Source organism: Priceomyces carsonii, assembly GCF_900007245.1.
Source record: "Priceomyces carsonii strain CBS4050 genome assembly, scaffold: Debaryomyces_carsonii_scaffold_3, whole genome shotgun sequence".
Classification (NCBI taxonomy): domain Eukaryota; kingdom Fungi; phylum Ascomycota; class Pichiomycetes; order Serinales; family Debaryomycetaceae; genus Priceomyces; species Priceomyces carsonii.
This window is the reverse complement of record NW_026946676.1, coordinates 1,114,641-1,130,480: the sequence shown is the minus strand read 5'-3', so window position 1 is coordinate 1,130,480 and position 15,840 is coordinate 1,114,641. Positions and strand designations below refer to the sequence as shown.

At 37.1% G+C, this 15,840-nt stretch overlaps 12 protein-coding genes across 12 annotated transcripts in view; 5 read left to right on the top strand and 7 right to left on the bottom strand.

Moving 5' to 3' along the window:
• PRCAT00003130001 (uncharacterized protein) overlaps positions 1–472 on the bottom strand; it is a gene marked incomplete at both ends in the record, with an annotated part of 1,479 nt that extends 1,007 nt beyond the window's left edge. The window contains one exon of the mRNA XM_062953032.1: positions 61–472. Within this exon, the coding sequence (XP_062809875.1) occupies positions 61–472 (412 nt within the window). The remainder of the gene's footprint in view (positions 1–60) is intronic.
• Positions 473–944: 472 nt separating this feature from the next.
• Positions 945–1,298, top strand: RPC19 (DNA-directed RNA polymerase core subunit; the record flags this gene model as incomplete). The annotated part of the gene is made up of 1 exon (XM_062953031.1): positions 945–1,298. The coding sequence occupies one exon, from the start codon at positions 945–947 to the stop codon at positions 1,296–1,298; it is 354 nt and encodes a 117-aa protein (XP_062809874.1).
• Positions 1,299–1,955: 657 nt separating this feature from the next.
• Positions 1,956–3,233, top strand: PRCAT00003128001 (uncharacterized protein; the record flags this gene model as incomplete). The annotated part of the gene is made up of 1 exon (XM_062953030.1): positions 1,956–3,233. One exon carries the CDS (start codon positions 1,956–1,958, stop codon positions 3,231–3,233), a length of 1,278 nt encoding a protein of 425 aa, XP_062809873.1.
• A 338-nt stretch (positions 3,234–3,571) lies between these two features.
• On the top strand, positions 3,572–3,910 carry PRCAT00003127001 (uncharacterized protein; the record flags this gene model as incomplete). Its single annotated transcript, XM_062953029.1, has 1 exon — positions 3,572–3,910. One exon carries the CDS (start codon positions 3,572–3,574, stop codon positions 3,908–3,910), a length of 339 nt encoding a protein of 112 aa, XP_062809872.1.
• A 643-nt stretch (positions 3,911–4,553) lies between these two features.
• CHO2 (phosphatidylethanolamine N-methyltransferase) lies at positions 4,554–7,073 on the top strand (the record flags this gene model as incomplete). The annotated part of the gene is made up of 1 exon (XM_062953028.1): positions 4,554–7,073. The coding sequence occupies one exon, from the start codon at positions 4,554–4,556 to the stop codon at positions 7,071–7,073; it is 2,520 nt and encodes an 839-aa protein (XP_062809871.1).
• A 53-nt stretch (positions 7,074–7,126) lies between these two features.
• PRCAT00003125001 (exosome non-catalytic core subunit) lies at positions 7,127–7,954 on the bottom strand (the record flags this gene model as incomplete). The annotated part of the gene is made up of 1 exon (XM_062953027.1): positions 7,127–7,954. One exon carries the CDS (start codon positions 7,952–7,954, stop codon positions 7,127–7,129), a length of 828 nt encoding a protein of 275 aa, XP_062809870.1.
• Positions 7,955–8,185: 231 nt separating this feature from the next.
• On the bottom strand, positions 8,186–10,672 carry ASG1 (Asg1p; the record flags this gene model as incomplete). Its single annotated transcript, XM_062953026.1, has 1 exon — positions 8,186–10,672. The coding sequence occupies one exon, from the start codon at positions 10,670–10,672 to the stop codon at positions 8,186–8,188; it is 2,487 nt and encodes an 828-aa protein (XP_062809869.1).
• Positions 10,673–10,962: 290 nt separating this feature from the next.
• Positions 10,963–11,922, bottom strand: RIB1 (GTP cyclohydrolase II; the record flags this gene model as incomplete). Its single annotated transcript, XM_062953025.1, has 1 exon — positions 10,963–11,922. One exon carries the CDS (start codon positions 11,920–11,922, stop codon positions 10,963–10,965), a length of 960 nt encoding a protein of 319 aa, XP_062809868.1.
• Positions 11,923–12,602: 680 nt separating this feature from the next.
• PRCAT00003122001 (uncharacterized protein) lies at positions 12,603–13,115 on the top strand (the record flags this gene model as incomplete). Its single annotated transcript, XM_062953024.1, has 1 exon — positions 12,603–13,115. One exon carries the CDS (start codon positions 12,603–12,605, stop codon positions 13,113–13,115), a length of 513 nt encoding a protein of 170 aa, XP_062809867.1.
• A 100-nt stretch (positions 13,116–13,215) lies between these two features.
• Positions 13,216–13,735, bottom strand: ERV1 (flavin-linked sulfhydryl oxidase; the record flags this gene model as incomplete). The annotated part of the gene is made up of 2 exons (XM_062953023.1): positions 13,216–13,643; positions 13,726–13,735. 2 exons carry the CDS (start codon positions 13,733–13,735, stop codon positions 13,216–13,218), a joined length of 438 nt encoding a protein of 145 aa, XP_062809866.1.
• Positions 13,736–14,100: 365 nt separating this feature from the next.
• On the bottom strand, positions 14,101–14,868 carry PRCAT00003120001 (5'-deoxynucleotidase; the record flags this gene model as incomplete). Its single annotated transcript, XM_062953021.1, has 1 exon — positions 14,101–14,868. The coding sequence occupies one exon, from the start codon at positions 14,866–14,868 to the stop codon at positions 14,101–14,103; it is 768 nt and encodes a 255-aa protein (XP_062809865.1).
• Positions 14,869–15,062: 194 nt separating this feature from the next.
• RPL28 (60S ribosomal protein uL15) lies at positions 15,063–15,380 on the bottom strand (the record flags this gene model as incomplete). Its single annotated transcript, XM_062953020.1, has 1 exon — positions 15,063–15,380. The coding sequence occupies one exon, from the start codon at positions 15,378–15,380 to the stop codon at positions 15,063–15,065; it is 318 nt and encodes a 105-aa protein (XP_062809864.1).
• Positions 15,381–15,840: the final 460 nt, after the last annotated feature.

The following is a 15,840-nucleotide window of genomic DNA, read 5'->3' as shown; positions in this document are numbered from 1 at the left end:
TGCTATCATTTGAATTGATATTGCGATTGTTTGTAAGAGAACCGAATGCCGATCCTTTACTTTGCTTCAAGAGAGATTCTAAAAGTGTTTTGATTTCCTTGACTTCATTTAACTCGCTACTTAAAAGTGGACGTACAGATTCACATATGTCGTTTAAGGTATATTTTTGCTTATTAGAAGCTTCTTCAAATTCTTTTTCTTCCGGATACAAGATCTGGTTCTTTGGTGCTAATGGGGTTGAGTGAGATGAAAAGTACATTTGCGAAGGCTTTGCCTTAAATCTCTTCTGATTTGAATCATCCGACAATCTCAACAGCTTGTCCATATCTTTCGCTAGCCTCAACAATCGTGTCGTATCAACGTTGTTACTGCTGAAGGATGTGCTACTCAAGTCTGTGGTTGTCGCGTCCTGCGATAGGTGTAAATACGATTCAGTCACAGGTTGTGACATATCATCTAAAGTTGTTTGCATCTGTTTGTTCGAATCTGTTGGTTTGAATCACGTCCCAGTGTTTTTCAGCTGTTGAATAGATGGATTTGATGTTCCTGCTGGCCAAAGCCCGTGATTCAATGGTTTTGCAATACTGATATTTGAGTTGTGCTTTTGAGGAATTTGACCTATCTTGCAATTTCTTAGCGGGTCCAATATATGTCCAACCTTATGTTTCCTCTAAGCTGAGAGTGTAAAGAAGCAACCTATTACGATAGTTATCTGATGACCCAGCTGATGGACCGTTTGATGTAAGGTTTGAGAGTTGCCGTGGGAAAATAAGTGAGAATCACAAGAATCTTCTTCTTGTAAACAACGCGAGAAAGCTCTTTTTGTTTGTGACATTTTTTATGACACAAAGTGGGCTCATAAATTTTTCATTAGAAGAGCTCTACATAGTAACTACAGAAGGAGCATTTCAAAAGCGTTTACCTCAGGGGCAAGCTATAATAAAATGTCTGACGTACCCATGGATGAACAAGAGTATGACTTGGAAAAGATAAAGATGTTACCTGGAGCATCAGAGAATGGTACTGCCGCTTCATTTCAGATAGTAGATGAAGACCACACACTTGGTAATGCATTAAGATATATGATCATGAAAAACCCAGAGGTCGAATTTTGTGGTTATAGCATTCCTCATCCATCTGAAAACAAACTAAATGTTAGGATCCAGACTTACGGTAACATCACGGCAGTTGAGGCTTTACATCAAGGTTTAGATAGCTTATCTGAGATGTGTACTGTGATTGAAGAGAAGTTTAGTGAGAAGATTGAAGCAGGAGGTTATGGTACAGTCGAGCCATGAGCTCTATCTTAACATAGTATCCTCTCCCTGCTTACTCCGCCATTTCATAATGCATATCTCAAAGTAATGCCAAGTCGTCTTTACCAATTTGTAGAGAAGCTCGTGTTAACTCATTTGTTGAAACAAGATCTTCAGATTATTACTTAAAGCAGGTCCTATTGTTCAATACTTCAGAACCTTTTCACAACAAAACGCATGGATTGAGAGTCATTATGATGGTATCAGTAATGTTTAATATAACACTGGAAAAGATATGTGTCCGTGCTTGGTCGCTTGATCGCTTGATTTGTACATCCTTTAATTATTATTGAAGTATACTGACTTTGTCATATATTATATTTTGTATATTATTCTATATCTGCATATTTTCAGCATAATCTATAGATTAATGAAGCAGTTATTTTCATATCGCTTTTAGAGTTTTGTATCTTTTGTTTTTTATACCCAATTAGGCATTCTACGATTTTTTTTTTCTTTTTTATTTTGCCTCATCTCAAAGCCCACACTATAAACCCTTATATTTTTTTTTTTAACTTCAGAAAACTTTTTTTATTTTGATAAGCAATCCATTTGTATTTAATCTAAGAAGAGATTCAGGTCTTGGTAGTTTAAATTTAGTGGTCAATACAGTGCGTGTGTTTAAGTGGATAGTTCAAAATGTCTTACAACAATAATAGATCAGATGGATTCAATTCATACGGTAGACCAGGTGGAAGAGGTGGTTTCCGTGGTAATGGTGGTGGATACGGTGGCCGTGGTGGTGGCCGTTTCGGAGGTGGAAATAGATATGATGAAAGAGTTGAGTTGACTACACCAGAATGGGATTTAGATACCTTACCAAAGTTCGAAAAGAACTTTTATCAAGAGAACCCTGCTGTTACAGCTCGCTCTGCTCAAGAAGTTGATCAATTTAGAAAAGAGCATGAGATGACTTGCTTAGGAGACAATATTCCTAAACCAATCACTACCTTTGATGAGGCAGGATTTCCAGACTATGTTTTGAGGGAGGTTAAAGAACAAGGCTTTCCCCTGCCAACCGCCATTCAATGTCAAGGATGGCCAATGGCTTTGAGTGGTAGAGATATGATAGGTATCGCAGCTACGGGGTCAGGTAAAACATTATCATATTGTTTACCTGCTATTGTTCATATTAATGCTCAACCGTTACTTAGTCCTGGAGATGGACCCATTGTCCTTGTTTTGGCTCCAACTAGAGAATTAGCTGTTCAAATTCAACAGGAATGTTCCAAATTTGGTGCCTCGTCTAGAATAAGAAACACCTGTATTTACGGTGGTGCTCCAAAAGGTCAACAAATAAGGGATTTAGCAAGAGGTGTTGAAATTTGTATCGCAACACCTGGAAGGTTGATCGATATGTTGGAAACTAATAAGACTAATTTAAGGAGAGTTACTTATTTGGTTTTAGATGAAGCCGATCGTATGTTGGATATGGGATTCGAACCTCAAATCAGGAAAATTGTTGACCAGATCAGACCAGACAGGCAAACTTTAATGTGGTCTGCAACCTGGCCCAAGGAGGTTCAAAACTTGACTAGAGATTATTTGAATAACCCCATTCAAGTTACTATTGGATCTCTTGAGTTATCGGCTTCTCACACTATCACTCAGATTGTTGAAGTTGTTTCTGAATTTGAAAAGCGTGATCGTTTGGTAAAACATTTGGAAACAGCAACTAGTGATCCTGAAGCCAAAATATTAATCTTTGCTTCCACAAAAAGAACCTGTGATGAAATAACCAGTTACTTAAGAGCAGACGGATGGCCAGCATTAGCAATTCATGGTGACAAGCAACAAAATGAAAGAGATTGGGTTTTGAGAGAATTCAGATCAGGTAAATCACCAATTATGGTAGCAACTGATGTTGCGGCAAGAGGAATCGGTAAGTATTTTTTTTTTGAGATCCATTTTTACTAATACGGGTTTAGGGCATAATCATAGACAAGAATTCAGGACTGTTTTTAAAGAGCTTAGGGTACCTTTCTCTACCCTGTGCCATTTTTCAGTCTAATATCTGCAAAGAATACGTGAGGAAGAATGAACGCGGGCGTTCACATCAAGGAGATGAAGATTATATGGAAAGCAACGAGGAATAAATTTCATTTAGTGACTGGCTAGCTTTCTATATAATTAATACATATTTCTCCTTCGCTCATGTGCTCTGTAGTTTTATGATTTAGCTCGTAAGAATTTTTTGTGCTAGAATACTAACATTTATAGACGTGAAGGGAATTTCTCACGTTATTAACTTGGATATGCCAGGTAATATTGAAGATTATGTTCATAGAATTGGAAGAACTGGTAGAGCAGGTACATCAGGTACAGCTATCTCTTTTTTTACTGAAGCAAACTCTAAGATGGGAGGTGATTTGTGTAAGATTATGAGAGAAGCAAACCAGCAGATTCCACCAGAATTATTAAAGTACGATAGGAGAAGTTTCGGCAGCCACATCAGATATGGCAGAGGTGGAAGAGGTGGTTTTAGAGGTGGCAGAGGTGGAAGAGGTGGTTTTAGAGGCGGAAGAGGTGGTGGCGGTGGCTATGGCTACCAATCCGGATCTAATGTCGCTCCTTTGAGTCACCGTCGTTTCTAAACTTTTCTCAAGGGATAGTAAGCGATACGTTATCCATTTTTGGTTATTTATATAACTTTTTTATATATTAATAGATAGTTCATAACTCTGTTCATCTTGATCGCGTGCACATCTGTAGTGGACAATTAATTAATAAAGCTCCATCTTCTATACAAAAAAAAAATATTTCTGACATTAGTTTCATTCTTCTAGTAATCGTGGTCATATGCTAGCTCTCTTCCGGATCTCATTGGCTCTCTCGAAGTGGTCTTTTATGCTTGGTTCATTTTCACCGGTGATAGGCATCGCAAAAACCGTCCTTTATCGAGTCCGACTTTGATAGTGATTTTAAAAAATGCATGTGATAATTGACATTAAAGTTTGCAACCATCAAGAACTTAATGATTAACTTCCAAAAGAGCCTCTTTTTGTCTGTATTCAGTCCCTTTAGAAAGAGTTCATTGCTGCGACCTAGGAGGGCCCTTATATATCACTTATAACGCTCTCCATCTTTACCGCACAGGTGTCGTCATCGTTGGACAAGTTTACACAGTCGGATTTTTCAGTTAGTCGAACTTTCCGCGATCTTCGAATCCAAAGATTCAGGTAAAAGTTTAATCAAAAGCACTAAAGGAATACTGGAAGTATAGAGTCTAGTTACAATATGACAGAAACTATGACATCCACTGCATCCAAGAATACTATTTCTGGTGCTAAAGGAATTACGTTTCTTGGTGAGACATTCATTGTGCCAGAGACTCACGACGTAATGAAGACACTTTTCGATCCTACTGTAAGAAAATCCAACTTCGAATTGGCAATTCTTTTGACACTTGCTCTGAATGGACTCGTGTTTTGGATCGTTAAGAGTCCACAAGCAAGGGTTGATGTTTTCATTGGACTTTACATATTGTGGCGATTTTCCTATAATTTTGGAATTGGTTATCTCTTGAACCAACAATCGAATCATTTTAAGTTGGTAGGCTGGGCAAAATCTACTAAAGTTTTTGATCCCGAAAACAGTTCTATGACTTCGAAGCTTGTGAAGGCAGAGATCAAGTCTCAGATGGGTTCCAAATACAAAATTTCCGAATACCCAATTGAGTTTAATACTTGGTTAATTTTTAGGAAAGTTGTCGATTTAATCTTGATGCTGGATTTTTTCTCTTTTATTGGTCTCGTAGTTGCATGTTCAATGAATAAGGGCTATCAATTCATCAACGGCCAAAGTTCTTGGGTCATATACACAAGATTGATAGTCGGTTCCACGTTAATTTTGTTTAATTTATGGGTTAAAGTCAATGCACATAACACTATCAAAGACTACGCATGGTATTGGGGTGACTTCTTTTTCCGTCAACTTAACAATGAAGATCTTATATTTGATGGTGTGTTTGAGATGTTTCCTCACCCAATGTATTCAGTTGGATACATTGGATATTATGGATTTGCTTTGATATCCAAATCTTACACTGTTTTGGTAGTCGCAATCTTTGGTCACTTCTTGCAAATGATTTTTTTGCATTATATCGAAAACCCCCATATCGATAAAATTTATGGACCTTCGAGTAGTGAGTCAGATACTGAGAGACTTTTAAAACTCAAAGATTTGAGAGCCTTTGATAACGAAAAGCCATTAATCGGGTTATGGAATTTTAACTTTCTCAGAGCGTCTGACTTGGTGAATTTGCTTTTGACTGCTACCTATGCTTTGATACTTCCATCGTTGGCTCTTCTAACGAAGGACAGTTCAACATCCTTAAATTGGGTGATGTTCTTGCTAACAGTATCTATCAAAATCTTTGAATCTTTACTTATTGATGTTCTATTAATCCTTCAAAGTTATTACAAGACCTTTACAAAATGGTATTTATCAAATGACATTCCTGTTGAAAAATCTTTGAATAACTGGGCAATTATTTACAACACTTTTATAAATTTAACTTATTCATCATTTTTCGGCATGAATATTTATCAATTGCTCAGCCACCAGCATGATTTGTTTGCAGTAGAGTACTTTTACTTAAGATGTTTCCTTGGCCTTATTTTGATTTCAACGCAAATTTGGATTAATGCGTCAATTATTGACTCTATAGGCTACTTTGGATGGTTTTATGGCGACTTCTTTATTCCTAAGAAAACAACTGTCTTGACAAAAGCAGGTGTTTATCGCTATTTGAATAACCCCGAGCAAATATTTGGGGTATGTGGAATAATGGGCGTAACGTTGATTTCACCAACTTTAGAGAATTTGACTTGTTGTATTTTGTGGGTAGCAAACAACTTTATTAGAATCAATTTGATAGAAAAAATCCACATGATTAAGGTTTACGGCGAACAGGAGGTATTAAAGGACTCTGGCGTTACTAAGACTGTTAAGAAACACCTTCTTCCGGATGTTATCCAGAGAAGATTGAGTGAAACTCATGAAATGAGAGGAAACTCATTAAGTGATTCTTTAGATGCTTTTATTAAAGAGTTGAGAAGTTCGAATTCAAACCTCTCGAAGCAAAACCTAGTGAAGCTTTCTCACAATTTAAAATTCGAAAGTAATGAGTATAATTTGACTATTGAACCTGGTCCTTACACAATTGGGTCCCCAATTCAAGTCTCGTGGATTTCGCCTGCTGGCCATTCTCAGAAAGACTGGATCGGACTTTATAGAATCGCTCAGTCATCCCATTCTCGTAACAAGACCTTAGTATCATCCTCCGGAAGGTGGACCTGGTGCAAATCGAATAAGGACTCGTACACATTCTCTGGTGATAAGTTATTTTGGGAAGAAGGTTATTATGAGTTCAGGTATCATTTGGATGGTAAGCATGACGTAGCCTTTATCTCCGAACCATTCGAAATTAGAGCGAAGAAGATTGAAGTTGGAAATAATGCTGATGCTTTAGCCGAACTGTTGAAAGAAGAGATATTTGACTTAATTGTACCTATTGAATCTATCGACGTTCCCATTAGTGAAGAGGTTAACAAAACGACAAACATTTTCAAATCTTACAAACTTTTAAGTCATTTAATTTCACTTTCAACGGATATTAAGTTTGATTCGAAAGTCTTCCTCAATGATGACTTAACCATAAGGACATTGAGCAGTAAGCTTGTCAACATTCAACGTATCTTAGACGAATTGTCACACAAGGATTATAACGTTACTGAAACAAAAAAAAATGAGTAATTGTAAATAAGGATTAAAATTATGCTTCTTGGGTTATATACAACTAAATAACGTCAATTAGAGTCTTCCATTAAAAAAAAGTTTATATTACTTCTAATTTGCTTAGCCGTCTCATTGCAAGTATCGATTAGCTTACTTATCATGCCTTCATCGAGCTCAACATGAGATCCTTCAAATAGCAATCCTACTATCTCGTCATTTCGCAAATTCATGAAACTGATGATACACTCGACTGAGTCAAAATCATCAGTTTTTTGGACGTGATCATTCAAAATTTCATTAGATTGTAGCTTTAAGAGAGCCTGCCCACTAGTTACTATATCCTTCATCTCTATCTCTGCATCTACTAAGGCTATTGAGGAGCAATTAACGATCCAACTTAACAAATTAGTCAACAATATGTTATCCTCTGTTGAAATCACATTAATGAATAAATCAATCGTTGATTTAGGATATCTATTCAACATTAATGTAGGTAATAAAGAAGTTTCGACATAATTGGAAACCTTTTGCTCAACATTTGTAAAACTAGAGTTATGTGTCTTTCCTGAAGTTCCCAGCTGTTCGCCATTAAATACAGATTCTTCAGGTTGTGGTAGATAGGGCAAAAATTTAGTCTCCACCGAAAATGAAGCCCTTTCAACAAAGGAGCCCTTTATAGGCCTAGGTCCATAAACTGAAACTTCAATAATAGTCTTTCCAATTTCTAAGTATGCAGATCCATTTGCATTTTCAATAAATCCTCTTTTCAAAAACATTTTCCTTTCTTTATCATTTGGCCCCGTTTTGATAGCTTCAGCCTTTCCGTCTGAAGATATACCCAACGAAGGAAATGAAATGTTTCCCGGAGCCAAAACTCTTCTCCTATCTGTTACATTCATTGCTCAAAGTTCTTGAAACGGTAGTTTACTTATTTTGCACACTATTTACTTACAATTCGATGAGATCAATATCGATATTATGTGCAGACCACGGTCGAACCGAAAATCGTTCTCAAGTAAGTTAATCAAGTACATACAGGATTAAGAGTGAAAATTATAATTCTTAATTATGTCATTGTGGTTATAAATATCAAATACAGTAGCGTTAGTAAGAATTAGAGTTAGGCATCATTAATATTGAGATTCGTCTGATTTCTGGTGGATTGTTTCAATCACATCGAAAAGATTTGACTCTCCAATCAGCGAAAAGTCCAAATCACCAATATTTAACTGATGAAAATCAGCAGTCTCTGGTGTGACCATTTGAGCCTGAGAGTCATTATTATTTCCCGTAAAGCGTTTAACGTTCTCCTCAAGCATGTAAGGGGGTAATATACGACCAAATATCTGTGTATCTAATTTGTCCATTACACCTGGAACATAAGTCTCTGCTGGGGCTGATGATTCATTGGAAAATTGTTGGTTCGGTACTTGCGACAAGCCATCAAATGTTTCATTCTTCAAAAAATAGTCCTCATTTTCTGATAACTTTGAGGCAGAATCATTCGACCCTTGAGTTTCGCCAGTCTCATAAGCGGGACCAGAATCGTATGATTTCACTCCCCCAGACTCGTTCGTCAGGAAATTATTGATGTTATCAAAATTCAGAAAAGTGGCCTGCACATCTTGAGCTGGAAATCTTGGAATGGGTATATTGTTACCATTCGTCTCACTAGTGCCAATCCTTGCTGTTCTCCTATTCAACAACTCAAATAAATTGTTCAAAATGTTATAGATTCTGAGAGATGCACTCGAACTATTCTTCAACAGATCAAGAACTCTTTTACCGATCTCAATATCGTGTTTAATCATATCAATGTTAAGATCGTCGTCAAATAAAACACCGGCATAATTTGCTCCACTCAGGTTGCTATTTTTATAATTAGCAAAATGGAAATAGTAAACCAAGCATGCAATTGAGAAGAAAATAGTGTACGTTGAGAACCAATAAGTCCCGATTAATAAATCTTGATTGATCATTTTGTTTGCCAACTTCACGACCATCCTTGCCACCTTTATACAGTTTCGTCCTCTTATTAAAGATCTGGAATCAGTAGACTGAAAACTAGAATCTCCGCTAATTGAATGAATAAAGGGTCTATAAAGTATGATTTGGCAATTCAAAAATGACAAGTGAAGATAATAATTGGCCAAAACAAATTTTTCGGGAATTGTCTTGGTTGAAGATTCATCAGATGGATTAGTTGGTTTTAATTCTGCTGGTAAGGAGTCAATCCAGTTCTTCAATTTCAACTCTAATTCAGATACCTTATTATGTAACAGATCTGGGGAGTATGGGGTTTGCTTCACTTTGATTGGATAAAGCTCCTTGATAACTTTAGAAAGTATAAGCATTAACTTCGTATGAAAATTTGCACAACCTGCCGAAGACAACTTGTTACCTTGATTTTCAAAAAGATATCTCTCTCTGGTAATGTTCTCATCATCAAGGTCTGGTGGAATCTCCTGATCCAAATCATCTTCATCTAAAGAGAGTGGAAGTCCAAGCAATGAATTGATGTAAATATCCATCTTGTAAATAGTATAAAATAATCTTTTTCTGGTGTCAGCTTCTATAACATCAAATTTCCTTTGTTGGTTTTGGAATATAGATAAATCACGATGTAAACCTTCCTTAATGGCACTTCTGAGAGCGATCCCAATATATAAATAACAAGTCGATAATCTGGCAGAACATTGTAAATAAATAGTCATCATAACGGTAGTTTGAATTGAAGTGATATCACCTACATTGGTGATATCTATTAATCTTCTTGCTTCCAAGAAATATCTGAACCCTTTTTCTTCAAGACTCTCGTTGTCCGATTTTTCAGCAGACTTTGAGAAAAGAGATCCGCATGCTAAGATAGAATATAAGAACGGCAAGAACTTCTGTTGCCTATCTGTGTAATGGGAAGGATCGAGAGAGTATAGCAAGTCGATCTCCTGTAATAAAGAGGGCCTGTGATAAAATCTGAATAATACACAAGCTTTATTCCACGTCGTATAGACCAAACTCAAAGCCTCCTCCTTTGAAGGTAAAACCAATCTCACTTCCCGGACTGAGTCATCTATTGGACTTATAGTCGAATGTATATCGCTCAGAACACTTGCTGGCGATGATCCATCCTGAAACATATCTTGTATCTCATTCAAGTTTACCGGTCCTCGAGATTGAGCTGACTTGATCATCTTTTGGAGTCTTTGAAAGTCAAAAGACAGCTTGTTGTCAATCACGTTAATATTCAACTTTGGCAAAAGAAGATTTATGATATTTTGGGCCATATTAGTATTGGGCAGAGCGCTTTCGTGTTTTCCTTGTACATTGTTATGATTTGATGCCACAGAGGGTGATGAGACTTTATGATGTCTCTTATTCCTTATATGGGGTTGATCGTATGTACAAGTGTACGAATATACCGTGCAATGTATACATGGCTGCTTTCCATCACATTTAACCTTTTTCTGACGGCAGTTATCACAAGCTCTTGTAACCCGTCTTTTTTTCTGTTCGGGCCCCGAGAGCTGTTTACTCTCAGAGTAAGGAAATATTACCTGTGGTGGAGTATTCTCCATTTGTAAACTCTTAGTATCGTTTGGAGAGTCTATTTTAGTCATGTTTACTCCCTTTAAGAGGTATATTATTGTGTGTCAGACTTTTTCACTAAAGGCGTCGTAAACTTTTATGAGGCTACACTAATGTACCTGAAAGTGAGGGTGAACGTTTAAACAGATCTGGCAGACAATAAAGGGAAAAAAAAAAAAAGAAAGATTGTAAGAACTACCAAATGCGAAAATCCTTATTATTATTGACAGGTAGATATAGTTTTAGAAGTATAATTCATTTCGGTTTAAATTTAAAGGTCACAATTGACGTATTTACTAGAGTTTAAAATTTTTAATACCGATTATATCGTAATAGGCTTTTCAAGTAAGTGGCCCATTCTCTCGACTTTGGTGCGCAAATAGCCTTCAATTTCTTTCGATTTGATACCATTCTCTGTGGTCCAAGCCAATGGGATCATGGGGACTCTCTCTATGACCTTCACTTCTCTATGTTTACCCTCTACTGCAGCAATCTTATCAGGGTTATTTGTAAGCAAATTGACATGTGTGAGACCTAAATCAACTAAAATAGCAGTGGCTAACGAGAAAGACCTGCCATCAGCAGGATGCCTTAACATAAGATTGGCCTGAACCGTATCAGCACCCAAGTCCTGCAAGTTATATGCTTTCAACTTCTCACCCAAACCAATGCCTCTTCCTTCTTGTCTTAAGTAAACGATACAGCCATGACCAACTTCCCCCATTATTCTTCCCGCCTCGTCAAACTGCTCTCCACAATCACAACGAGCAGACCATGCTGTCTCGCCTGTATAACATTCAGAGTGGATTCTTACTAAACAAGAGTCACAAAAACTAGTTTTGGGTTCTATAATAAGATTCCCTTGTTCATCAAATCGTAAAGTATTCTGACCATCACTATCGGCTAGAGTTCTTCCTGGGAAGAGCTTCCCCACGTACGCACCTCTGGTCATCCTGTCCTGCTGGGTCTCATTTGGTCGCCGTGCAAACAACGACTTTGATCTTATATCCTCTCCAAAAACAATAGCTAAATGCTCCTTGCTGTCGATGTTATTCTCATAGAGATGCAAAAATATCTCTGGCCCTTGGGTCGTCGGGATTCTCGCCCTTGCAATGCACTTCACAACAGGTAATTCCGGCAACTTTTCCCTAGCCTTTTCAGAAACTATTGGGGGTGTTTGTGGAATCGAAGTACTTGTCGATGGGGTCAAAGTCGGCGAAAGTAAGGGCAAATGGTTGAAATCTATGTCATCCTTTATTGGAGCTGGATGTTCTATAGCCATGATATTCACTGTTTTAGTAATCAAATTATTTTTACGCTTAAAATCAAATGTCTTTTAAGATCGGCCGTTCTGACTGCAGCTTATACACTCAAATTCAATAGAGCTACTTGAGGGCTATTCTGCTTTATATGTTGATGTCTATTATCTGGTTTGAAGTTATTAAAATTTTTAAGAATGTGCCAGAAAAGACTCTCATTAGTGGTTTATTCTAATCCATTATTAAGGCTTAACCGGAATTCGGTATAAGGCTGAAAAGTAAAAAAAATTGAGGTTGTGGGGCTGGACTTTTCAGCCTATCTCAGATCAAGACATTATTGTAGCGACGTTCTTTAATAAACCGAGTTACATGCAGTTAGGGGAACTCTCAATGCATGTTGTTGTTTAGAGATTTTCTTTGTCTAGATATAGCCCGGACTCTGTTTGATTCATCTCTCGGTGCCGACTATGGAGGAGCTTATATTAGCCAGGAACAAGGAACAAGCTACAAACCTGCGAGAATATAATGGTACTCATAGTTATGTGACACACAGAGTTATGATATCACTACTGAAATTGAGAATTTCTGTCAAATAGCGTCGGATATTCAGACCCTTGTGTCAGAAAAGCTAATGCTAATGCGAACTTTGACATGATTTTTAGCAATCGAAATTTTAAGTTCAAGTACAATTAAAAAATTCAATATGTTATTCATCAGGGCACTGATGCAGAGTTTACCGACAATGAAAAATTGTTCCACGAACCTAATCCTTCGTCGTACGTTCTTTGGAACGTTCTTCAAGGGATGGGGTGGCCAAAGAATTATATATCCACCTGCGCCCGAAGATATTACCACTAATAATAGGCTTTATCCCGTCTATATCAGTAACAGAAATGAATTGCATGATATTATCTTAGCCAAAGAGCCATTGATTTTGAACTTTACTTATGCTGACCCGAAGTCGAATAGAATCTCTCAATCTCTTTTTGATATTCTAGCAGACAAGAATAAGTATCCTTTAGATTTTCCAGTCAACTTGGCCAATATTTGGGCAGATACGCCTGGGGGGAGAGAATTGATGCTCACATATGTTGTAGGAAAGATACCTACACTAGTTTTGTTGAAGAAACAAATCCTTGTAGATTCTTATGTACCTAACAGTGATAATTTCAGAGAGCAAGATTTGAGGGCATGGCTATCCCAAATAAAGCAATAATCTATTCACATTCTCCGTATATACAAATGAAATGTTTTTCTAAATAGGGGGTCGTTATTTACAAGAAATTGTAGGCTTCATCTGCGTCATTATCTAATTTTTATTTTGACGAATCATTGTCCCAACCGTCTTTCCATCTTTGCTTCCATAAGCTACAGTCAAATTTAGGCTTTCCAAGCTTTTTATTCACTTCATTATGTGCGCCACATAACCATTCTCCCAACGAATCCTGACTAGAGACTGAAGGCTCATTATCTGCTATATACTTCTTAAAATCATCTCCGCAATACCAACATGGATAGAAGCCACCAAACAACTTGAGAAACAGTTGCATATCTCTTTGCTCTTTCGAAGAGGGATTCACAGGATATGTAGCCGCGATTGAGTGTAATAGAGTCCATGATGATCTACCCAATTGTTCAACGTCAGCTGGGAGATCTTTTGTATATGAACCTACCTTCTCTGACTTCTTCCTTGGTATGGGGTTGCCCGATTTAGATTCGTCTCCCAGAAGAGCAAATTGAAAGTCTAATAAGGTATTACATGTACGGCAGCTTTATTTACAGCATTAGTAATGTGTGTTTGAGGTGTCATTTAAACTTCAACTTACGGTTTTCCATCTTCATCATAGATGATTTTCTTTCCAGATAGACCAACTTCTGGTCTTGAATTTTTAGTGGCTATGGTACTTTTATCCATTTACCTTACTGTAATTTTTTGTTTAAGTTAAACTATCTTTTAACATTAAATAAAATTCTTCTAGATTAGAAATCGAATTTTTCACCCAAAATTGCAATGGTGCAAAAAAAATGTAAATAGCATTCTCGCTACCTTAAGGAAATAACACCGAATTTAAAACATCTACAGAGTTAGTTCTTTCTTGAACTACATGCATCATTCTATTAAAACTGAGCTACTGAAAAACATATTATATGAGAAGAGATTTAGCCAGACAGATAAATATACTCTAAAGAATAAAGTGGTGCTATGATGAATTTTCGGACTTTGAGATAGGTCCAAGGGCTTCTTCTCTTTGTCTTATAACCTCATCACATAGCTCACCAACCTCTTTTGTGACAATACTAGACCTTGAGAGATAGAATTCCAGTAAATCGTACTTTGTTCCGTAAACTTGCTCGTAATCCCAAGCTTGCTGGATCATTTCAAACTTATCGATATCCTTAACATAGCGAGCTTCGACGCATCTTATTTCCTCGTAATCTAGCCATAAATCGACAATTTCTTTAGAGAAATGACTATTATAAGGTTCAATCAAGGATGCCAAATAATGAATGGTTGCAAGTTCTCTTCTGTGTTTTTCCGCTTTAGTAACGCCACCAAACGGAGTAATATCACCTACAAGTGACTCAGCAATGTCATGTACTACCGCAATTTTGACACATTTATCTAAATTAATATCTTGCCTAGGAATGGCCATCGATATAATCGACATTCTGTACATGTGGTCACTTATACTCTCCACTTTCTCAGAGGGTATTCCTCTGTCAACCCATCCCGTCCTCCTCTGTGTCTTAAGCAACTGAAGTATCTGAATGAAAGCCAAAATATAGTTGATTTTCTTACCTGATGAGCCTGGTATCAACAACTTCTGAATATTTTCAGGAACTACCTTCTCAGGCGTCCACATAGTGCTCAGCTTGTTTTCTATTGATAATGACGGAGACATTTTAAAAATCTTGAAGAACCGCCCAGTGGGAATAAGTAAATGGAGGCGTTTAGCTATCGAATACATGTAAGTGATGGATAAATTAAAAAGGTAAATAGAGAATAACATATCTGCAGGAATCAAATACTCAGTAACATTTTTCAACGCAAAGGATAGAAGGACGTCTGGGTCTTCACATATTCTAATTGACTACAGCTATTTTCTTCAGTATGAACGTAATATTACTTGATTGAAGTTATAAACAATTTTGTACTAATAGTTTAGGCGATTAACTCAACAACACCACCAACAGCTCTGATCTTCTCTTCTGCTAATTTGGAGACAAATCTTGCTTTGACAATGACTGGAACCTCAGGTAATCTTCCCTTACCTAAAACCTTACCGTAGCCATAAGCTAAGGTGTCGATGACTGGAGCAGCAGAGGTAGATGAAGACTTCAAGTAGTTGTCCTTCTTGTCCTCTTCGACCAAGGTCCACAATTTGTCTAAGTTAATTTCTGGTTTCCAGAAGTGGTTTCTTTGTTTGTGGAAGTATCTCATACCGACTTTACCAAAGTAACCAGGATGGTATTTATCCATGTTGGTTCTGTGATGATGTTGACCACCAGCCTTACCACGACCACCGGGATGCTTTCTGTGCTTACCAATTCTACCCTTACCGGCTAAAGAAATGTTAGTAGAGTTCTGAGTATTATCTATCGAGTTTGAGGTGATCTAATAGGCCAAGCCGATTGACATTCAAATATTTAAGTGATATTGACAAATTCTCATACGAATCTTTCTTGTTTCGTACATCTTCTTCCTTATCCTCCTCTCGTATGGCTCTCTAGTAAACTGCTTCTTCGAAAAAATGTCCTTTCACTGATTAATGAGTGTCTATTGAACTATCATCTTAAAATCTCTTTCATCCATCTTTCATCGTTTATTCATCTTTTGAAGTCCAACCATATGCTACTTTCACCTCATTCGGTACTCCCATCATATTACTTACCTGAAACGTGGCCTCTGTGCTTTCTGGTCTTCGTAAATCTAGTAGGCA